Source organism: Struthio camelus, chromosome Z, assembly GCF_040807025.1.
Source record: "Struthio camelus isolate bStrCam1 chromosome Z, bStrCam1.hap1, whole genome shotgun sequence".
NCBI lineage: Eukaryota > Metazoa > Chordata > Aves > Struthioniformes > Struthionidae > Struthio > Struthio camelus.
The window spans coordinates 28762868-28785972 of NC_090982.1; the positions used below are offsets into that span (position 1 = coordinate 28762868).

Genomic DNA, 23105 nt, shown 5'->3' on the forward strand with positions numbered 1-23105 from the left:
AGGAAGGGGAAGTGAGCCTTTATTTCTGTGGTCACATGAGAGAATATCATTTTTAGTGTAGATTTGTAATCTGCATAATCTCTCTGAATTATGCTAGTATTACCTGGATTAAGCAGAGAGTATCTGTTCTTAATGAGAATACCTATTGCAGTTGTGTAGCATCACTCATTATTTTGGCTACCAGCTGTGCTTCTCCTTTTGGTGGCAATTTATCTCTGTCTACAGTATTTCTCATCTGTTTCTGGGAAATTTGTCTCTAATGGTTGTTACTTTTGTATTCCATGTTCTCATAAGGTCAGTTACTTGACAAATAAATGATTTCTACCTGTGTCTAGAAATTTGGCAAATGTTGCCTCTGCTGAGATAATATTTCTTGGAGAGCACTCATCAGGTGCTGCATCTTTCTAAGTACCTGTGCTGTCTACAACTTTTACAGAACGCCACAGATAGTGATGTGGAACTAGATAAGCATATACCACAGTGAGTTACTGATCATAACTAACATTTGAACCTCCACTGAGAAACCAGTATACTGATACCATGACTCAACAACAGCTAAACTTGTTTGTTTTGTACCTGCTTCAGCCTATGGTTCTAGGAGGTAATCTGCAGGCTGTTATAGTAATCAAGAGTCATCTACCAATCTTGAAATGACAGGGAGAGCAACTCCTTACCTGAAAGTGAAGATTTGACCCTCTCTCTTCAGGGGCTTACTGATGCAAGGGGTATGCATTCTAGCTGAGGTCAAACCTGTCAATATTATCAGTGTCAGTATAGCTTCATGTGCCATATATATGTGTGTGTATGTGTGTGTATACACATAGATACATATATATATGTATCTATACATATATATACACACACATACGGTCCTCCCCACCTGTACATCCTCCCCCATACATATACATATATAACCAGTGCTTAACCTCTTTTTGTTTTAAGGAACGGTCAGTTAATGTGTGTTGATGTACCAGTAATTAGGCCCACAACATGTTTAGACAACTTCATGCACAGATGATAAAAATGAATTGATAGCTTCTGTATTCTAACAGTAAAAGTACTCTAAACTGCAGAGGTTAGTCATGACCTCTGAGTAGAGTATTGTGCATCAGAATTGCACTACTCAGTTATACATATTCATGTATTTTAATATAGATGTAGCTGTTCATTTATATTCCAGTTTTTGTAAGTATATTTATACATACAAAGCCAACATTATATTTTTTCCTGAGCTTTTTCTCATTAACGTTTAGGTCTGTGTTGAAGAATTCAAAACAGCATAGTTCTGTTAAGAAGGACAAGTAGAAAAATATTTGTTCTACAGTGAAGTCTAGTGTCAGTACTTGCTTTGCCAAGTCTAGTAGAAATTAAATGAATGAGTAGTTTGGAGGGTAATTATTTTGCTTTAAGGAGCCTAAAAAGCGGATAATTGAATGCTTATATTTTCTTGATTTGTTATTGTTATCTGCTGTTCTTTGGGAGACCATCGTCTCCAGTTGAATTCCGCGTGACGTTTGTTTAAAAGCAGTACTGAATTTAGCAGTACTTAGTGCTGAGTTTGTTTAGAAGGGCTCTTGTCTATGTTATCACCTTAGAGAGAATACTAATTTATGTCGCTTTCATTCATGAAAGACTAGTATGCAAGGACTTTTAACCTGAACTTTAAAAATATCAAGCTGTCTTCTCATATTTTCTTTCTCTTCGCCCTGTATTTTTGATCTGAATATCTGTCTGTCATTTCTGAGACCAGGCTGGAGTTGTGACTTATTGTTTCTGTCATTTCACGTTCAGAATGAGAGTATGATTCTGTGATTTTTATGACCTGTACAAGGGTGTGGGGTTTCTTTTATTTTTCTGTTTCTTCATCATCTCTGTTTCATTTACCCCATTTGCTGCAGCTTGTCTCTGGGAGTCTGTCATCTGCTGACTGTTTCTTGAAGGTTGTGTGAATCCATTGGGTATTAGGATACCCAACATTAAGAGCGTCCTTCTGCGTATTAAATGTTATAGCCTCCATTAAAAATTTCTGATCTAAAGGCTCCTATGTCCTTATTATTTGTAGCTTTAAGAATGGTGATATTTACAGAGAAACAAATGTAAAGAATGCTGATCTGAACTTGGCAAGAAGTTTTTGCACAAGTTGCCTGTTTGACTGAAGTACATAGCTCCTCTTTGTCTCAGTTTCTGTCTGCAAAGTGAGAATAACAATATTCCACTTTCAGAAGTTTGATGAAGATTAAATGCTTTTTTCATTAAAAAATAATGTAGCGAGCCAGGGATGATTATTTGCATTGTATCTGCATAAGAACTCAGTCCTTCGACTGTTCACTGTTGAAACATACATCACAAGGTAACCCTTCCCTAAAGAACTTACAGTCAAAGAGCAAGGTATAAGCAACAGAGAGGTGCAGTAGGATGGAACATTATGCCTTTACCCTACCTGCTGTGGTCTTGTATAAAGCTGCTCCTGCTGATAGTGAAGGTTTTATATATATATATATATATCTGTCTAAGGAGGTGTCCGATTTTTTTCCCCAACAAAAAACTAAAAACTTTCTAAGAATATACATAAACTTTTTATTTTATTTTATTTTTTTAAGTGTAAGGGAAATGAGAACCACTAAGTGTTCTAGATTACTGATTACTCAAGCAATAGATAAACAGGTTCTTTCAGACCAGGCATTACATACCACCTCTGCCCCGCTCCTTTAAAATGAAAGGAAGTGGAAAAAAAAGATTAAATGTCTCTTTGAAAGCAAATTAAAAGTTGTTGAGGCTTAATTCCTTAAGAATTTAAGGATTTGAAGAAATCTATAACTTGTAGAAAACTAGGTTCACATTGGTACAATTTGACATGTACAACTTTGTACTTGGCTTGCCCAGGTATGAGGAGACATTTTTCCAGTTATTCTTGCGGTCCCAGAGTTAGTGGAGGATGACTGTTGAAAATCTTCTCTCATCTTCTCCAGCGAATGTATTACATATCATGTTCCTGTGAAGATTCAGCCGTGATTTGGGCACAATAAAACAGGGAGGAAAGTGCAAGTCCTATTTCTTATACTCTACATGTGTTAAGCGTCTGCCGCTGCCCACTTCTGCGGACAGTTGATTCATTGAACAGACTTCTTTATTTGGTCTAATCGGATGATGTTATATTGTATTCTTGGAGCCAGGTCACTTGGTTCTGTGCAGAACTGGGATGGTTTTTAGGTCTTTAGAAAGTCAGTATCTGTTTGAAGTGATTCTATTATTGGCCAAAGCCTGTTCAAACAGCTTAAAATTTAGCTGCTGCCCTTTTTTAAGACTATTGTTTTGTTCTTTTGTTTATAGCTATGCATTTTATTCCTATCTTAAATATCTAGACTACTGCTAGAGCGAGCTTAATAAAACAAACACATAACTTTGAGGAAGTGCTTTTGAATACTTTGCTTGACATTTTGTGTTGCAGATGTTCTTAGGCAAAAAAAATTCTTTTCTTCTGTGAAATACTAGTGCAAGTCCTTAATTACATGATTTGTTATTATTAAGTAATTAAATGAAATGCATGAACAAGAGAGAGGAATTTCTGATTGTGAGGATGATATGCTTTATGCAGACAAGTCAGAAGTGGAAGTTACTATTATCTGCAGCCTTCATCTACAAGGCGTTGTACCAAATGGAAATGTAAATTGCATTACTATCTGTGAGTTTAATAGTTAAGCAACTGTTCTGTGGGCAGCAGAAGTCACATAGGTATATTACATGTAACAGTTTTGGTTTGCCGTTTTCTGACCAACAAGAGTAATATGCTTTTCAGAGAAAAATGAATGTGAAGTTTGAAAGAAATTGTTCTGAAATAACATTTATTACATAAATAACATTATTTACATAACAGGTTCAAACTGTCTGGACAGCTGCCTTTACTTTCTATCCAAGTATCAGACCAAAAGTTGACAAGTATCTTGGAGCTAATTGACAGCATTCCGAAACCAGAAAGTACTCCTGCTACCAGTTCTCCCCCCAAAATATCTGAGGTAAGATCCGTCCGTCCTTTTTTTTTTTTTTTTCTTTTAATTATTTCAGTAATAACTATCAGAAAAATACTTCCTTGCTATGAGCACTGTAGTTTTCAAAGGAGCAGAATAAAATGGAGAACAAGCCACCTTAACATTTAGCCATCTTAGAATTTAGCATCCTTTGAAAATCCTAACCAGTTCTCTAAAGCTGTAGAAGTTTTGTGTGTTTCACTTTGGTGCTGGAGGAATATATGCCCGTGATTTAATCCTTGTAGCTAAAATTATTCTGAGATTTGTGCCATCACATCATTTCGGGACCAAAAAGGATGAGAAATCCTTTCCAGAGAGCTCAGCATGTAAATTTTGTCCTGATGGCTCCTCTATATTTGGAGTGAGTGGAGGAATTGTTCTTGGGCTCCGAAAACAAAATACTCTTCAGAACAGATCCTTCTAGACTTCTGCACCCTGCAGTTTCTTGCACTTCAGTGCAGGAGGGTAGTCCACTTTACCGTGAAAGTATCATATGGTATTTTTACTGACTTGGTACTGTGGAGTCAAGCCTTCTAGTGCTTCCTCCTTATCTTATTATGATGTGAAAGGCTTACAGATGAGGCACTTCCACAGATCCAAGAGTCATCAAGACTTCATATATCTGTCATTCATAGACAAGGGTAAAAGTATAAAAATTAGGGTCAAACTGCAGGCTGAGAACTGGGAGCAGAGACTGTTGAAATGTGAAAAGCAAGATGAAAAGTGGAGCCTTAGTAGCCTATTGAAAGTCAAGTTCAAATAGGAATGTTAGACTGTTATCACTGTTTATAGATTTCTATAGGATATTGAGAGTTACTAATCATCAACCAACTGGGCTTTGAAAATAGCAGTAACTGGAAAAAAAAAAAAACCCACAACTGCTATCATGTGTGCAAAGGCATTCAAGGGGAACAAGCATGCAGACATTGCACACCTCTTCCTTGCTTTAGTGTGCAGTGCAAGGTACTTTTATGCTGAATATGCATACGGAGCATGCAGAGTATACTTTTTAGAAATTAAAACCACGGAGTCTTCTGAAGTTCTCTGAGGCTTGATGTGAAATCTGGCTTTGGTGAATGAGCCTTTTGGTTGCCTGCACTAGGACAATTTCATTCTGTTGGATATAGTATGGAGTGAAGATTTCTTGTTTCCCTTTTTCCACTCAGTGGCAAGAGTGACGTTTCACACCTTTTCAGTTGCTTCTCTAGGCTATAGACAAAGGTATCATTTGCAACCAGGGACTCTACTAGAATATATTTTTCCAGATATATGGAGAAGCTTGGAGATAATTCGGTCTGCTCTGATGATTCCTGCAGCAATTTTCCCCAACTTCCCACCAGTCAACTAGTGTCATCTCACTTTTATAAGAATTATGGTTCTCTGAAGTTGCCCTCGCTAGTCCCATAAAAGCCTTTTCCTAGGTTTTTGTCTTTCCTGTATTTTCCTGTGATGTGCTGTTTCTGTGAGTGTCTTTCAATCTCTGCAGGTGGGTGTCAGAATCTTTCCTCCATGCTTCCTGATGCATTCCCTCTAGCCCTGGCGGAGTGCGTAGTACCTGATGCTCCTACCAAATTTGAGACCCTGTTTCTGCCCATTCTTTTAATGTTAGTGATCACAAGCGTTATTTAAATGTAGTAATTTGCACTTAAAACAGGTCTAATTTATTTGAGCTATAAAATTTCTAAGTAGCAGCAAATGTGAAGGCAATAGTTGTGACCAGTGAATTTAAGCAGAGCTGTTTACAGCATCTTGTGTTTCAGGCTGCAGTATCCCCTGTGCTGTCAGCACCACATTTATCACAAGGTGTGCTTCCTGTTTTGGATCTTCATTCATTTGCTGAGTCAGGTAAAGCAATTTATTTCGAAGTCTGATGTAATAAACAGGTTAAGATACTAAATTCACTGTATTAATTTGATTTTCTTGAAATCACAATTTTTAGGCTGTGTCGCAAATTCTTGAGGTTGAATAACACTGTATTCTATGTAGCTTCTTATGATTTGCTCTTTGCAAAATACTTGTGTATTTTCTCAGTGAAGCAAAAATTTATTTGCTTGTTCCTAACTCTTCCTGAAGGCAAAATGGTACAACGTTTGTTTGGTAAGATGGGTTTTTTATTTTTATTTAATTCTGTGTATGTTACTGTGCATCTGTAGTAGAAAACAGAGGATCAAATGGCCTTATAGTTTGTGTTGATACGGAAAACGGTGAGACTTGTGATGTCTTCCATTTTATGAATCTTTTAATGATCTGCAGCCGTTCCCTACTCAGAAAAGTTTTATGAGGTTTTCAAGTTTTGTGTGTGTCAAAAGACTTTAGATTTTAATAGATCATATTCTTCACTACCCTCTAAGAATTCTGGCTCTATGCTGCGTAGCTGCTTATGAAATACTAAATGGTATGAGGAACTAATGTAGAGTATAGAAAAGTATATTTTCAATAGCCTGTTTTGCTAATAGAAATGTACAACGCTGCTCTGGACTCGCTGAAGTTTTCTGAACCATGCCTTGAATGTTCCTGTGAGCATTCCTTGTGCTTACTGAAAATCAAAAAGAAATAACCATGAACAACAAATATCCGTGAATGAATTAAGTGGGAAGATAAAAATCTTAAGTTCAAGGTATAGTCAATGAAAAGAGGTGGGATGTTTAGGGTGTTGATTCAGAACATCTGAAGTTGTATATGGATCATCTTTTGCCTGAATATATACTTGGACCTCTAGTGTTTTTTTTTTTGTTTTTTGTCATTTATTTTCCGTTGGCTAAGGATCTTCTCTCCTACTTAAATGGATTTATTTGAATTACAATGTACTGAAATGATGAATATGCTGTAGAAATAACTGTGTTATTCTAAACAACAACATTATGACTTCTGCAGAATCAAACAGAAGATGGATTGTGAGGGAGTTAGTCACTTTTAATTCTGACTTCTTGTTCAAACAATTTAGCTAGACTCTAAGATTCCATTTAGTAGTAACACTTGAAAGATTATCAAATATATTAGTGCTATTGGGGTATCAAAAACCTTTGTCTTCTCAAAGCACAAAATCAGCCGAAAAAGTAGACAATACTTTTTCTACTACCTTCAGTTAGTTATAGATGTGGTTTGCAAACACTAGCAGCATTATCAGCAAACTAATCACTTTTACCTTGAGGCTATCAGTTTAAATTCAGTGTGTATTCAGTATGTATACAAATACGTATCTGTGCATCTTCGCCAGTTTTTTTTGGTATGAATTCCTTTTAGTGGGCAAAGGTAGGGACAAGGCATCTTTCATTCCTTAAAAATTAGGGTGAGATGGGAGCAAATATTCATTTCTCATATTCGATTTAATTTGAGACAGTAATAACTAGACTTTGAAACAGGTTTTTTCAATTCCAGCATACATGCAGCTCTGTGATCATTTTAAATTACTCATGCTATTTTTAACATGAGTTAAAAACTATTTCCCAATCTAAAACATGTTTTTAAGTGCTAAAATATACTTCTTAATGTCATCTGCTTACTTTTTTCAGAAGAATGACACCTGTTCCACAGATTCCTTTAACTTCACTGTTCATAAGGGCTTTTTTTTTTTTTTTTGATGGAGAAAATGAGCTGAAGAACCTGAGACAAAGGCTTCAATATGAACTCAATAGCAATCAGCCTGGCAGAACAGATATTAAGCAAGATAAGCCCCAGTTTGTGCTGTCTTTTGCATAACCAATAACTGGGGAATGCTAGCAGAGCAGTTACCTGATGAGGAGTGATTTATGATGATGTGATAGAGGGAACTGTAGGTGTTGTGAGAAGTTGTAGAGGCAGGAACTGAGATAACTGCGGAAACAGACTTTTTTGGTTGCTGTTTATCAGCTAGGTACTTGTACTTTTTAAGTATTTCTAGACAGAGACATACACATTCTAGGTCACGTTACTGCAGAATTGGTTGTCTAAAATGCATATGTAATGTTGTTATGAATTAATGTATAGAGTCAGAAGAAGAATTTTATGATGCTCTAAGCAGTCCTGTGGAAGACATGCCATTTTTTGAAGCCTCACCTGTTTCCCTCAAGCGAGGTAACAGTACAAGACGAAAAAAATTACGTAAACAAGAATCTATGAAGAATATGACAGATTTCCAGCTCAGATTTGAAGTAGCTGAGGTAAATTTACATTTCTTTTTTCCCCAAAGTACATCTGAACTGCAATTCTTCCTTGTTTGTTCTTTTTGAATCCATCCATGCAGAAGTGTTCATTCCCTGTTTCTTGCTGATACTCTTCTGTGTGGTTCAGACTTTTTTTTAAGCCAGGATTGTGGTTTTGCGTGCCTGTCAGCACTGAAATGTCTTTCCTAATCTACTTTATTTCCCTGCTCAATTTATCTCTGAATTGCCTTTACCATGTGATCATTCATTCATTCGAAAAAAAAAAAAAAAGGCAATACTGTTCTCTACGCATTTGTTTTGATTTAAGACATAGCTCTTGACATGTTTTTTTTCGAGATACTGCTGTGGTCAGTGGGAGAGCTTCATTAATGATTCATTTCATATAAGCAGTTCTCCCTCCACAGTTTTGCTCGGCCTCTGTTGATCTCATGCCTAAATCTGTGACTTGTTCACCATAGATTGCTTTATGTGTTATTCTTGCTGTTTCAGATTTGAAAAAAGAGTATTTTGCCCAAAGGCCAATCACTGTTTGCAACTGTATCAATTGGTCTGATAAAAGATATGGCCCTTTACCACAAACATTGCTTCACTCTGTCATTAGACCATCATGGCTACAGCAAAGTTGTTTCTGCTGTTTACTATAAGTAATGAATTAACTTTTTAAGTTCTGTTTTAGGGTAGGGGCTTACAGAAAGGGTTCAAAACATCATAACTAGCTCGCAGGATATCTTATTATACACTGCCCTGGCATAAGAACTGTAGAGCTGCTTATTTTTTGTGTCATGATAAGGTCCTTTTAGGGTTCTTTAAAACATTCAGTTTCTTTTTTAAGTACTGCTGGTTTAAGAATAGGTGCTATATTTGTCATTCTTCTCTACTGCAAGCTTGTACATTGTAAAATCTATAGGAAAATAAAAGATTCTGTTAAGAATCCACATACCTCTCCATTTGTTGGCTTCGTAGTTCAAAATGGCTTGTGAAATTTGGTTTTGGTTTTCCCTATTTATAGAGTAGTAGTGCATTATACAGAAAAGTAGATTACATATCTTTGTTTTCCCTTGGATAAAAGACAAATGATAGCAGTGGCACCTAGGACAGCTCAGCCAGGTATTTATTGAACATCTTTGTCGTGTATGAATGAAAATTCAGGAACTCCTGTCTGTTCATATTCAACTTGGGAATCTATTATTGGCAGAGTTTGAAGAAATTCCAGTAAAAGTAGTAAACTGGTTATGCTTGCTGAAAATCCAGTTTTGACTGAGTTGAATATTGCTAAATGCTTTACAGAATTATTTTTTAAAAAGACTTATTTCATGTAAGTGTAATCATGGTATTGCTTTTTTTTTTTTTTTTTTTTAAACTAACAAAGCAGAAAACAGTATCCTTGTTATATTGTTTCGTGAGCTGGATTTTTTTTCCAGGGCATTTGCTATAGAATGTTTCATGATCAATATTAACATTAACTGGCAAAATGTGCGTAAATATATGAGTCTTTATAAAAGCTGATAGGGTACTCCCATGCCTTATTTTTTATATATTTATATATATATATATATATATATTTTAGGTCTTAATTAAATTATGTCGTCTAATCGATAATGTTGAGACACCGGTGCTGCAGCTTGAAGTTGTGGGGTTAGGCACTGAACTCAAATTAAGAACATTTGACATGACTGCAAATGCTTTCCTTCGTGAAGTTTGCCTACTGTGTCCAGAGTATATGGGTAAGCATTTATATTCAGATCAGAAAGTGATTCACAAGTAATTAGCTCTGTGACTTAGTCTTCAGAAAGCCTGTTGGGCTTTCTTTTATCAGCTTGGGAAGACTGCTTTCCTAAAGTGGGAGAGAAAGCAGAAAAGTAATTTTGGAGCTCATTCACTTATTAGTGCTTTGATAACTTTGTTCCAGTGCTGATGATGATAGTAGAGACATCTAACTATTTTAAGTTTACATAAGAGTTATTTTTATTAAATAATAGAAAGCTAGTAGTCTAACTCAGTCTATTTAAAAAAACTTTTAAAAAGTATATATTTTTTAATTTAGATGACAATGACAAACCAGTTTATATCATTACTACTTTGGATAATGTAGAGGATGATCTTCTCACTCTGGAATACATAAAGGTGAGAAAACAGCTAACTTTGCTATTGAATAGTAAACCAGTAATAAACAGCCTTGTTTGGAAAGGATTTTCATTATTGATTAGGTAATGTATTGAATTTTATGTGCAAGGTGTGCCTGGTTTCTAAATAGACTAACTTTTCTATCGTAAGTCATTGTAGTTTTGAAATAAGTTTTCTCTGTGAAGTTTGCAAACTTCTCCTGTTTTTTTTGTTCCTATACATGTTTGGTGGAGTAGGCGGATATTAATGGACCAGAACTGAAAACTGTTTATCAGAATGTTCTACAGAAAATAAAGGTACGACACCTTTTTTTAATGCGTCTTTCTCTTTTAGAGGGACAGAAATATATTGTATAAAAATAATTTGTTCTTTCAGGTGAATTTTTCTTCTCTCGATGTTCATTTGCATACTGAAACTCTCCTAAATGCCATGAACTATCTGAACAATCTCCTACCCAAACAAGAAACTAAAGTTGCAGAAGAACCAGTCCAAGAAAAAGTAGAGGAAAAGAAGGATGTTCTTAAGAAATTAAGTAAGTTTATTTACCTTTTTTTGCTCTCTCTGGGTTTGTTTGGTTTTTTGGTTTTGTTTGTTGTTTTTTTGTGCTTTTTTTTTTTTTTTAATCCTCTCTTCCTTCATTTAAGCAAGGAAGAAAACATATTATTTTCTATTTAACTAGCTGATCAATGAGTTTTGAAATGAGAAAGTTTGTTTAAGGTACATTTACTTAGGCACTTTACAGCCTTTTGCAATTTCAGTCATGCTACGCATGTGGTAATATTGGCTATCAGAGTTTTATGGAGTAGCAGAGTATGCTGTTATTCCCTGGCTGGAAGTGATTAGGGGAAGAGTAAGCATAGAGTCAAAGAGTCAAGGGGAGGTGCTGCAGCTGTTGAGAGTTCCTGAGGTGGAAATTTAAGCATATTTTTCGAAGGCATGTCTTCAAATTCCCTTAATCTTGATAATCTGTCTTGAATGGTAGTTTGTAGTATTTTCCCATATCATAATAATATACTTTTGCATTACATATTTATGAAAAAAGATTCTTATACTAAATAAAGAAATAAACTGTGATAAAAGTCTATTTAATATATTGCAGACAATTATATCTTTTCAAATAATGTCATAATTACCATTTTCCTCCACATCTTCAGTGGAATAACCTTGTACACCATTTTCCTTCTCATTATCAACATTTTCTGTTGGCTTAGGTTTGCAGCCTGCACATGTGTATCTTTAGCAATTTATTAATGTGTATACATTAGCTGTAGACATCAGTGTGAAACAGATACTACTGCATTTCATAAGCTCTAGGACAGTTTTCTGCTCATTTGCTGAATGGTCAAATTCTGATTGGTGCAAGTTTCTGTAGGCATAATTTGTTGTAACTGTCACTTTGGGTTTTCAGATTGGCATATGAGAGTTTGCATTTAGCTTGTAGTGTAATAGGCAGTGTTTGAATGGTGGAAGTTGGCTTGAGCGTTTTCAGTCTTTTGTCATAAGATGCTGATAGTAGCATTCATTAATTTCAGTTACTGTGGTCTTAGGGGCAAATAGCTAGCATGTGAATTCCTGCAATTTGAGAGAGATCTGGCGAGCCTCCACATGTTTGTCAGCTCAGAAGAGCTCTGTAGATAACTCTCTTGTATGTATAAATTTTAGGGCTCCCAGCTTTCCTTGGCCTGCAAAAGCATTAGCACTGTTGCATCCTGAAAGGTATGCAGGCCAGTCAGTTATCTGATAACACCGGTCTCAAGGAATTATGCTACCCTAATCATCAGGTCAGTGAATCTCATCTCTTTCCATGTTCTGGTTTGCTGATATATTGGTCAAGACAAACCTTTGCTGAGCCCAAGGCAAAAGATAGATTAGCTGTCTCTTCAGCAATAATTGTGATTGATTCCTCCCTCTCCCTCCCCCCCCCCACTATTTGAAGCACTGAGGATACGCAGAATAAATTGCCTGTTTTTTCTGAGATGAACTGAGACAGTTATTTGTTACCTTGCATCTGAGGAACATACGTCTCTCGTTCACAGCTTGTTTGTTATGCAGTTTTACCATTCTCTGACCAAGAATATGGCAAGGTCTGATTTGTTGATTATGGTATATAAAAACAAACAACACCTCCATTGTTTGATCTTGCATCTGCGAACCAGCTTGTTCAAGTGAATGCTTACATTAAATCCTCAACAGTATGTCAGTGACATTCCTTTCTGCCCTGGGTAGGGCTTCTCTGAGATAGTTGCAATTGTTCCTTTCTGTTAATCTGAAGACGCATAGAGTTCTTCTAATGATTAAAAAAAAAAATCATGGCTTGGCTCATTCTCAAGATGATTCTAGTTGAAGTGTTTTTATGCTTGCTCTGTGTTAGTGATTTCAGTAATTCTGTCATCTATCTGCCTGACCTAACTGACCTGTTGGTGTGCTGGTGAGATCTTTCTGAGGCTGTGTGCATTCGTTGACTTTAGTTCTTGCTGAGCGTTTTGAGTTAAGCTTCAGTGCTTGTTTGTTACCTTTAAACCTCGAATATCACATTTGTAACGGTGAGATTTTCGAGAATGTGACTTTGTGCAGCCTTTACAAAGAAATGTTTGGTAAAACAAAAGTGTGTTTGGAACTCTACTGCATACTTATATCCAGTGATTAATTCTGTGTCATGGATGTTTTTGTTATGGGAGACTCTTGGATTACTAGTCTAATTGTGTTAGCTTTTTTGAAGAAAAATTTAATGCAGAGTTAGTACTTGTATTGCAAAAAAGTAGTCTCAGATTCGAAGAGGAGCTGTGCACCGAACAGTTTGTCCAATTGTTTCCCAAATGTACTTGAACTTATATCGGTTCTGTTAGCTGTTGCTAACATAAAAAGCATTGTGAAAGAAAATGTAGTTATCTTTGGAGTGAATTAGGTTGTTAGCTAAATGAGAGAAAATAAGGTTTGTAGCCTTTATTTTTGGGGAGGACAGGCCTCCCTAAAAGGCCTTAGGAATGCTGAGAGTTCAGTTGGGGTAGGATGTGCGAAAAATGGTAATGTGACACTTAGCCACTGTCTTTCAGCTAACTGTTTTTATTGTTCCATGGAATTATTAAAAAGTTTAACTCCTCAGTTCGTCCTTTGAAGGTGCTTTGCAGAACTCCATTGAATAATTGTTTTGTGAAAAAATACTCTCCCACTCAGCTGTGATTAAGTGGATATTAATTTTGAAGTATGTTAAATTTTTCTATGTCAGATTGTTCTAAATCATGGTGGTTTTCTGATTTCACTGACACAGGGACATGCTTGGACACCCGCTGAAATACCATTTGTGTACTGGGAGGTACATATATATATGATTGTGAACTTGAGGGGTTCTGTTCTGTGTCTTACTGAACTGTTAACACAACATTCAACACTCTCTACCTTTGAACTGTTTTGTTATGTTAGCAAACACTGGAGTGTGTGTTTGTAGCTGGCACGGCCTTTGGAGGCAAAGGATGAAATCAGTTGCTTATTTATTAATGTATGACAATTTCCCTCCTATTTAGTTAATAAGTATTATGCAGCTGAAAAGCTTTGTAATGAATGACAACAAAATACGCTTTCCTAGGTAATGTTTGTCCCCGCCCCTCAGCTATAACTGTACAAACCAAACTTTGACTGAGGATAGTTACTGCTTAATTTACCTTGGCTCAGGAGCTTGTCTTCTATTAACATGCAAAAAAACCCACGCAGCTGGAGTTGATACATTTGTGGAACCACAGTCTAATTCTGAGAAAGCCTTACTCACTCATGATAACTAGATGCTGTATCTTACCTGAAAACCTATGCTGAGAAAAACTGTTTTGAATGTTTATTGTTTTTGATTTGGCTGCTTTCGGCTTTACTTGTAGGATATATATATAAGCACTTACCCAGTCAGAAAGTCCCTGAATACCGGATATGATATTTCCCTTTGTTTTTTCAAGTAATGTGTAGCATTACTTCAAATTTGACTTTCAGGAAAAGTGGATTATGCTACTAATTGAATATCTCATCAGCTGGCTTCTATATTTAGCACGGTAGCTGCAGCTAGTGTTGTGCGGGGTCATTCATTTCCATTCAAAATGTGCAGAGCTGATTTTTGTTAGAAATGAAATAACAGTATTACACTCCTGTTCCGTTTTGGAAACAAATGGAAGTGGAATAGAGACATGGACAGTTCTCCTAGGCATAAACCTAGTGCCTTTCCTGTATTTTCTCTAGGTCTTATGGTTGTCCATGCACACTTTGAAGGATATCCACTGTCTCTTTTCTTCAGTGTCTAGTTTCAGTAATGATATTTCCATGTTTAAAACTTGGATTTAGAAAATGTAGGTTTTATGGATTAAGAAACAAAGTCACCTTTATTTATAGCAAGCGACAATCAGTAGCTCAGGTAGAGTGTTGTGTAGCTATAATGTTTCCATTTTTTGAGATAAGCTGCCTAGTCCTGAATACAGCATGTCTAATTTTGCATTGTGCCATGTAGATACATTTTAAATGTGTTTCTGGCAGTTATTAAAATACCAACGTTGAATAGTTAAGGAAGTACATGAGGGCTTCTGTGTGCATGTAATGAATTTGTTCCTGTCCTACCTGCTAGTATGAGTGTTGTACATTATGCCAGCGCTGTAGGCTTATCACAAAGCAGGCTTTAGAGGAGAGTTACTAAAACATTACCATCTTTTTCTCCTCCTTGGACAACTCCACTTTTTATACTTCCACATCCTTTTCTATAGCCTGTATTTAACTATTTCTTTACTTCAAATAAAATAATAATAATTTTAAAAGTCTCAAAGCCACACCTAAAAGTTTTTAACTGATAACAGTAGTTTCAAATTAAGTATTCTGGGCATTAGTACCTAAGAAACAATAGCAGTATCCATATTTCCCACAGCATCCAAAAAATCGAAGTATGAAGATGTTATCGACCTCAATATCTGTGCAGATTTGTCCTGTTTACGTGTCTTTATTAGAGAGGAAAAACATAGAATATCTGAAATTCACATTGAAGGTAAGAACAAAACTTCTATCACAAAGACACAAAATTTCAAAAGCAGAATAGTTTCTGAATTTTGTATATAATTTTTTTTTAAAGGTCTGGATAGCCAGGTGATCATGAAAAAAGCAGCAACAGAAGTGAATGCAAAATTGAAGAACATCATTATTGTGGATGCTGATGAGATGGCGTTGTATAAGAAGGTATACGTTTTCATGTCATTTATGTGGAGATGCTAAATTAAACTTAGTTTGTGAAATCACTCGGCTGTGATTTTCTACATTGCTTTATGTGTTTGCTGGGAACATTCTTCTCTACAGGCAGAATGATATTCCCCTTGCCCAGGGGAAAAGAATGATTCTGACCCCAGAAAACCAATGATTATTGGGCAAAAATTGATTTTGTGCACTTGCGATGGCTGGCTGGTAATTATGGCTTCTGATTTCATTGACTTGGAGGTAGTTAAACTGAAAGCGTCTTAGAAACCTGAAGTATTACATTTCAGTTTGGAATTCTTTTTCTTTGGCATACCTTTTTTCATTAGAGATACTCCTTTTTTTTCTAAGGCTCTTTACATCACAGGAAAAGAAGTCTTCAACTTTAGAATGATATCTTATGTGAACGCTACAGATGGTACTGCGTATACAAATATGGATGTTGTTGACAGTCGTATTTACCTAACTGTTGGGTGCATTCAAGTAGTTTTTGTCCACAAGTTTATTTCCTCTATTTTGGTAAGTTAAATTTTACACATGTTGTCTCTTAGAATGCAGATAGCTATTCCAAGATAGAAATAGCAATAATACATGAGTGATGATGCCCGTTTGTAAGAACCCTCTTATATATTCTTGTAAAAGCTTAGTTGGGATTGGCAGTTGGGCTAACTACTTTTCTTCTCCGAATATTTGTTTTTGTGGAATGGTAGGATAAGCATGCAGTTATGTGTTGTATTTGCTTGTTTTAACCGTTTGTGACAACTGTTACACATGCACTCAGTTTGGTGTTGATAATGTCGGAATATAAGTATTAAGCCGTGAAAACGAATGCCTTTTGTATAAATTCTGCCAAGGAAACCTGTCTTTTACTCACCAGCTGAAAAAGTAAAGCATAATTCATACAAGTCATTTTACAAGGTCGTGGCTATTAGCATCTAGTTTGCTAAATATTCAGTATAGAAATTCATTTTAATATGAGCATATTTTATTCCATTTTGAGGGAAGACTATCCTATTAAAGAATATCAGAAAAATGAAGTTGCATATAATATTATCCTAAGATAGTTTGTTGTTTAAAATATAATTCATAGTATTTTTTGAAATAATATTCTTAATATAACTACAAAGATCTATATATTTTTCTAGGCTTTTATAAATAACTTTCAAGCTGCCAAGGAAGCCGTTACTGAGGCAACTGTTCAAGCAGCAGAGAAAGCAGCTACAGGTGTAAAAGAGCTGGCAGAGCGTAGTTCCCGATTGGCACTAGATATCAATATTAAGGCGCCAGTGGTGATAGTTCCACAGTCAGCAATGTCAGCTAATGTCCTGGTGGCTGATCTTGGTCTGATCACTGTGAAGAACCAATTCATTATTGCTAAAACAAAAACACGATATACTCTCCCGCCTGTTATTGACTCCATGACAGTGAGATTGAGTGAACTGAAGTTATACAGGTAATGTACTGCCTAAGATTTTTCTTTTTAATTCATGTAATTCTTATGGGATACTTCAGTTGGAGAGCTTTGAGAAGTTCTTTTTTTGAAAGAAATAATTGTTAATTGTTAACAATTGTTAACAAGTTAATTGTTGCATGGTATACATTAAAGTATACTTTTATCTTTAACAGCAAATTGAGAAAGACTTTGCAAAAGCAATTGAAATTTTTGGTTTTGGAGAAATAGCCATTTACATATCCCTTTTAATTGAAGGAAGTGTCTGCTTAGGGAGTATCATTTCGAGTAACAGACTTGTGCATCGTTCACTGCCTTAGGACAGGCATTTTGATGGGTTTTACAAGGTGTCCATAGCAGGAAAGTAATTAAATCAGACAGCTCTAAAGAAGCAGTTGAAAATGGCCTTGGTGTAGGAGATGAAGAGTGGAGGCAGGGGCTCTCAAACACAGCTGAAGAGTCCAGAACGGAGAAGGAACTGCTAACTAGTGGACAGCAAATTGGAGATTTTCAGAACTTGTAGGAAATTAGGTACATCCCAGGCTGGCAACACGCTAATACCTCTCCATGCCAAGCTGGAGGAGTAAGGTGTGTCAGCTAGAGATAGTAGGAGCAGGGCGCTCAGGTATGCAGAACGTTTTACAGCACTTTTCAAAAAGATGAGGCAAAGACAGAAACATGCTTTTATTTGTTTTCTCTAGAACGTGTGAGTGAACTGTGTCGGGTGGAGAGTATTTTGTTTCTGTTCACAGATCGTACTATGAGAATGGTTCATTGCAAACTGAAGTACAATTGCTGCAGCCACTAAATCTGGAAGTTATTGTCGAACGAAATTTAGCTGCTGCATGGTATAGTGAAGTCCCTGATATTGAAATATCCGGACGACTCAAGCCTATGAATGTAAGCACTCATTTCTGAAGACAGCTCTTAAAATATCTGTGGGAAGTGGATTCATTTTTTTTGTCCATGAAAGCCCAAGCTCCTTATTTAGGTTATTATTTGGGTTATTATTTGATTTGAAGACAAGTGGATTTTGTTGTTTCAGCGTGTGAGAAGAAATAAGCAAATAGCCTTTTCTTGAGGGCTTTCTTGAGCTTGAGAGCTTGCTAATCTAAGCCCTCAACTTGATCTGCAATACTACAGGTAGACATTGTGGTGCATATTACCGTTGCAGGTTAGAAATGAGGGTGCTCTTACACCCTTGGTTTTTATTGACCTGACAATATCTTTCAAGGGTGGATTGGAAAAAGTTAGGGTTTGTTTGTTTTTAAAGACGTGATCATGTACTTTGTTCATACCTGTGGAAAGCTTGAGTAAGAGTTAGTGCATGTTTGTTTAAATTTAACTTCGGAAAATGTGAAGCATACCAATTGTATGAAGCAACAGATTTACAAAATTCAGAAATGGATCTGGTAACCCTTACTGTCAAGTACTTAGTGACGAAACCCACGTAACCTTATTTTAGGTAACTATAGGTCAAACAGTAAGTATATCTTCTAGCAATCAAGTTCTAAATTGTAACTTTGCAGCTTTGCTTGAAAGATTGCAGATACAAAATAAAATGTGCGAACAACCTCTGATTTATAGAAGTTTAAGCTTTAAGGAGTTATGAGAAAAAAATTTACTTTGTTTTTCAGTCTCCTAAGGAGAGACTCAGATTAGGTAAATTTACTGAAAATGTCCTATGTGTCTGAGGTATAAGTATGCATGCTTTTGGCTTTCTGGCAAAATTTGTTCAGAACATCTGTGGCTGCTTTTAATTTGTTAATTCAAGACAACTTGGGTTTTAGTCACCAAACATTTTTGTGAACTGAGATGTTCTGAGTTTAATAGTATATTTTGTTTTCTTTAAGCTAATCCTCAGTCAGGAAGACATAACCACAATATTGAGGACACTAAATGAAAATATAGGCGGGAGCTCTGGTGCACCACCACCTATACCAGAACCAAAAGATACAAATAGCCATTGTAGTGATGCACGTAGTAGTTCACAACACTCTGCAGGTATGTTTTCTAAAATCAAGCACAGTCTGGCTTTTAGGTATTGCATTAAATTTATTATTTCCGTTGGAATTATCTTTATAAAAGGATACCTGATTTAGTTGTTTTTAAAAGTGTACCTCTGTTCTGCTGGCATTGTTTACTAAGTCATTCTCAACAATAATGATAAAGAATTGGAGGAACTGTAAGTAACTAGGCTACTGCAGTATTATGTTATAGCATAGCATGTTTTGCTGTAAGGACTGTCTTGTCCTGCTGGCAGTGATGCAGTTTGCAGCTAGAAGTCTGCTAGTTGGGTTTTGTAACACTTGGGAAAATTATGCTTATTTTATTATGTATCTTCAGGGTTTTTCCGGTAAGCGTGTATATGTGGGTATGAGAAGACTACAAAATAATTTCCTTGAGGGTATGAGAAGACTACAAAATAATTTCCTTGATTTGGAAATAATTTCCTGCATTTTTGTGTATCTTTATTTTCTTGTGTATCCGGGTTCTGTTGATATTTGTTTTGGAACTGCTAATCTTGTCAGTATTATGGCATCCCAAAAGCTTGTTCCTATTGAGTAGGCATCAGTTAAAAGAAAAGGGAGAAGAAAAGACTCTTTTGTTGAACTATACATTTAAAAGTGGAAAATAGCAAATACGTGACAAGATGAAACAAAAGAGCATAAAAGTAAACTTGCATTCATTGTAATTTTTGCACACATTACTGTGCAATATTAATGTGACGTGTGCATTTATTTCTTAAAGGTGACAAAATTGTGCGTAGAAAATACAAGGAGATTATTTTGTTTTGTCAAACGGGTGATTTCACCAAAAATCATTAATGGGCCCATAATAAACCAAAAACATTAAAATACAGATGGATGTATATGTGGAACAGAGGGGAGGTTGTAGTCTCCTTAATAGTTATTAGCAAAATATATATTTGTTTCTTATTTGCTGTCAGTTAATTTTCTTTACTACGAATAACTTCTGATTTCTGAAAGGTGTGACTGTCGTGACATCAGCTGTTGTGGAATTGCATTCACCTGTTAAAATTAAAACAACGCTAAAACTGGATTTCAGATTTGACTCCTTGACTTTGGTACTGTATAGTCCAAATTCAAAACAGGTAAATAAAATTTTGATTACAAAGAGAAACAGCTTTGAGGATGCTTAGAGTTCTGGAGATTCTGACCAGGGATATTTTAGTTCTGAGAACATCATTTATAAGTAGGGAAAGTGATTTCTAGCAGTGGTAGCAAACATGGTAATGATGAAGAATTACTTTTAACTAAATCACCTGGCACAAGGAAATTGGATGAAAGAGCGTAACCAATGGTACCACATAATCTCTGGCATCTTTTGTAATTTAACTGAAAATGTAGAGCACACTTATCTTAGGATAAAATACAGTTTTTGGAAAAAAAAAATGCAGAGGGATGCAAGTGTGTTTTTAGCTATACATGCACACATACATAAAATGTATATAAGTTGTAGATTGTAGAGAGAGATTGAAAAATGTAGAGAGAGATTGAAAAATGATATTGTGGTGGATTACAATGGATTAGTATTAATTCATTTTTACTGTTCTTGTTGGTTTAAATTTGCAAAACTTTTACTGAAAAGTTTAGACTAAAAAGTTCAATAGCATTTTATGGTAAATGTGTAGTCCTTTACTTCAGCTTTTGAAGAATTTTCCAGTAGTTGGTGGAACACTACATAGCCTTATCAGATACAGCTTACTTTCTCGTGACATTTGGTATTTTTCCATATGCCATATGTTTTTAAACTTAAAACAGCGAACAAACTAGAACTGCATATAACAAGTCTACCTTCTTTTAAAACGCTGCCTCCCTCTCACTAGTGTAAGTTTCTTCTAGCAAGCCGATGGAAAGGTAATACTTTGCGTTTATGGAGCTTTCTCTGTACATTATTGATTTTTAAGGAAACTGGCATGTTTTGAATCACCAGTGGGCTTATTTATATGTTGCCATTATAAACTTTACCATTTAGAATGTGATCGTGCTTTTGTGTCACATCGATTATCTGTAAACAAATCTGCAAAAATATTTTGATTTCAGATTAAACAGGTTGCAGTTATGGATCAAAGAGATGATCTTTTGAAGCTTGCAGAATTTAAATTAGTTTTGATGTCGGCTGCTGTCAAAATGTTATCAGATGGTTCAGTGAATGCTTCAGTCAAGTTAGCAAACTGTACATTAGACGATAAAAGACAGTCAATCCAAAAGGCTACACCAAGGTGTGTGTTTTAACATAAATATTAAACTATTGCTTATTGGATTTGGCAAAAGAGTTGCAAGTATTTCTCTTCTAATATTTTGTTGTTACTGTAATTTTTTGGTGCAAGCTTTTTATAAGGTTTTTTTTTGTGTACATGAACAAGCTCTTTGTGTCTTGATTTGCCTTTTGTTGCAGATGCTCTTTGTGGCAGACCATTATAGGTGCGGTAATAAAACTTTCAAATTGAAATACATAAAAGTATGTGGAGACAGATTTCATTTTCAGCTATGTTAATGCACTGGGACAGTAAAACTAGGATATTTTGGTGAAGAGTAACAAACTGTTCAGTAACGTGTAACATTTTGACACCATGGTATGAAGTTGTATGCAAGTAAGGTGTTGTAATTGTTCGAGTGCAGTTTGGCTCATTAAAATCATGAACAGTTTTAATTAGAGGAGAAAAGTAGGTAGTTAGGTAATTTTGAATATCTCAAAGCTACTTTTCAGAAGGACATCCAATTTTAGTACTGCTAATATCCTTCTGCCTCGTGCAGTTGAAAAATTTGGAGGGTGAATTAAATGTGTTTTCTTTATCTATTCTTTATCCTCTAATTTCTATATTTTTAACGTTTTATATACTTTTTTCGTGAAGCCTTGTGAATGGCAAAGAGTGTTCCATGTGCTGTTATACTTGTAAACTGGAAATGGTGTTATTCTAATTGGAAATTCTGATTTTCTTTTTTCTCTTTCTTCATCTGTGTTCCAAGCAAACATTAATTCTGTCAAATGAAAGCTTATTTTCCCTTTGTTACTCCTGGTACTAAAAATTCTGTCATGTGTGTTCCATCCTCTTGTAGTCCACTGTATATCCATCTAGTTCCTTCAGACTACATCACTTGCAATATCTGTGCGTATGCTTTGCAGCGAGGATTTTCTTTCATGTAATCAAGTGATGATTACCGTAAATCCTAATGTGTAATGTAAATTACAATGTAATTTGTAAAAATGTACAATTAACTTTTAAAATTGTAATTCAAATTGTAGAATTCTAATGTAGCATTACAGAGTCTGAAATCTGTTCTTTTGTCTCCTATTGAATTGCCTTTTAATCACTAAGAGAAAGCAGACAAAAATGTAATTCAGCCATCATGTCCAAGGTTTGTGATCGAGTAGATGAGAGAAGGCTTCCTGAGTAAAGATTTTGCAAGTGTGCTGATGTCCTGTTGGTGTTGATGTTTTGTAGAATTTTTGTTAGTGTTCACAATAGTCATGTTTTAAAATTTTGGGTGCTGTTCTTTAATGCACTTTTATTAATGTCGTATTGTAGCTGGCGTAAGAATCTTGAGAGTGTCTTTCAGTGTTTGAGTGGCTGTTTCTTAGTTTCCCATTAAGTGCTGTCTTAATCATCTTTCAGGATGGTGGAAATGAAACATGGATTTGAAAAGAAATTTATGGTGGATATAAGTTATAAGCAGGGGAGAGATGGCACTGTGCTTGATACGATTGTTCAAGAGATCTACCTTTGTGCAAGCATGGAATTTTTACTTACTGTTGCGGATATATTCCTAAAGGCTAATGCGGAAAGTGCTGCTGCACAGAGAAATCTCAAACAATCTTTACCTTTAAAGGAACAAGGTATGCACTGGAAATATTTTTAAATCTATAGTTAAATATGCATTTAACTTCAGCATGATAATACTGTTAAAAATACAGTACTCTTTCTGTGTTATTTACAGTGCTTGTTTATGTGTATAAAACAGTCTCTCTTCTTTAACAGCTTAAATTTCTTTCTTTGGACCACAGAAATTGGTTTGTGTCCCTCAGTCGTTAGGTGCTTATTTTGATAAGAAGCTCTGTCAAAGACGAATGAAATACCTTAAACGTATTCCTAACATAAAATAAATTGGAAAAGGACGGTCACTTCTGGCA

At 35.5% G+C, this 23105-nt stretch overlaps 1 protein-coding gene across 4 annotated transcripts in view; it reads left to right on the plus strand.

The window, feature by feature from the left end:
* VPS13A (vacuolar protein sorting 13 homolog A) overlaps positions 1-23105 on the plus strand; it is a 116411-nt gene that overhangs the window by 36599 nt on the left and 56707 nt on the right. For all 4 annotated transcript variants that reach the window (XM_068926777.1, XM_068926776.1, XM_068926779.1 and 1 more), the window contains exons 23-38: positions 3875-4013; positions 5786-5870; positions 7992-8164; positions 9735-9891; positions 10212-10291; positions 10528-10587; positions 10667-10823; positions 15183-15299; positions 15384-15487; positions 15851-16018; positions 16645-16952; positions 17702-17849; positions 18803-18953; positions 19940-20064; positions 21017-21195; positions 22591-22811. In XM_068926777.1, the coding sequence (XP_068782878.1) occupies positions 3875-4013; positions 5786-5870; positions 7992-8164; positions 9735-9891; positions 10212-10291; positions 10528-10587; positions 10667-10823; positions 15183-15299; positions 15384-15487; positions 15851-16018; positions 16645-16952; positions 17702-17849; positions 18803-18953; positions 19940-20064; positions 21017-21195; positions 22591-22811 (2372 nt within the window). The remainder of the gene's footprint in view (positions 1-3874; positions 4014-5785; positions 5871-7991; positions 8165-9734; positions 9892-10211; positions 10292-10527; positions 10588-10666; positions 10824-15182; positions 15300-15383; positions 15488-15850; positions 16019-16644; positions 16953-17701; positions 17850-18802; positions 18954-19939; positions 20065-21016; positions 21196-22590; positions 22812-23105) is intronic.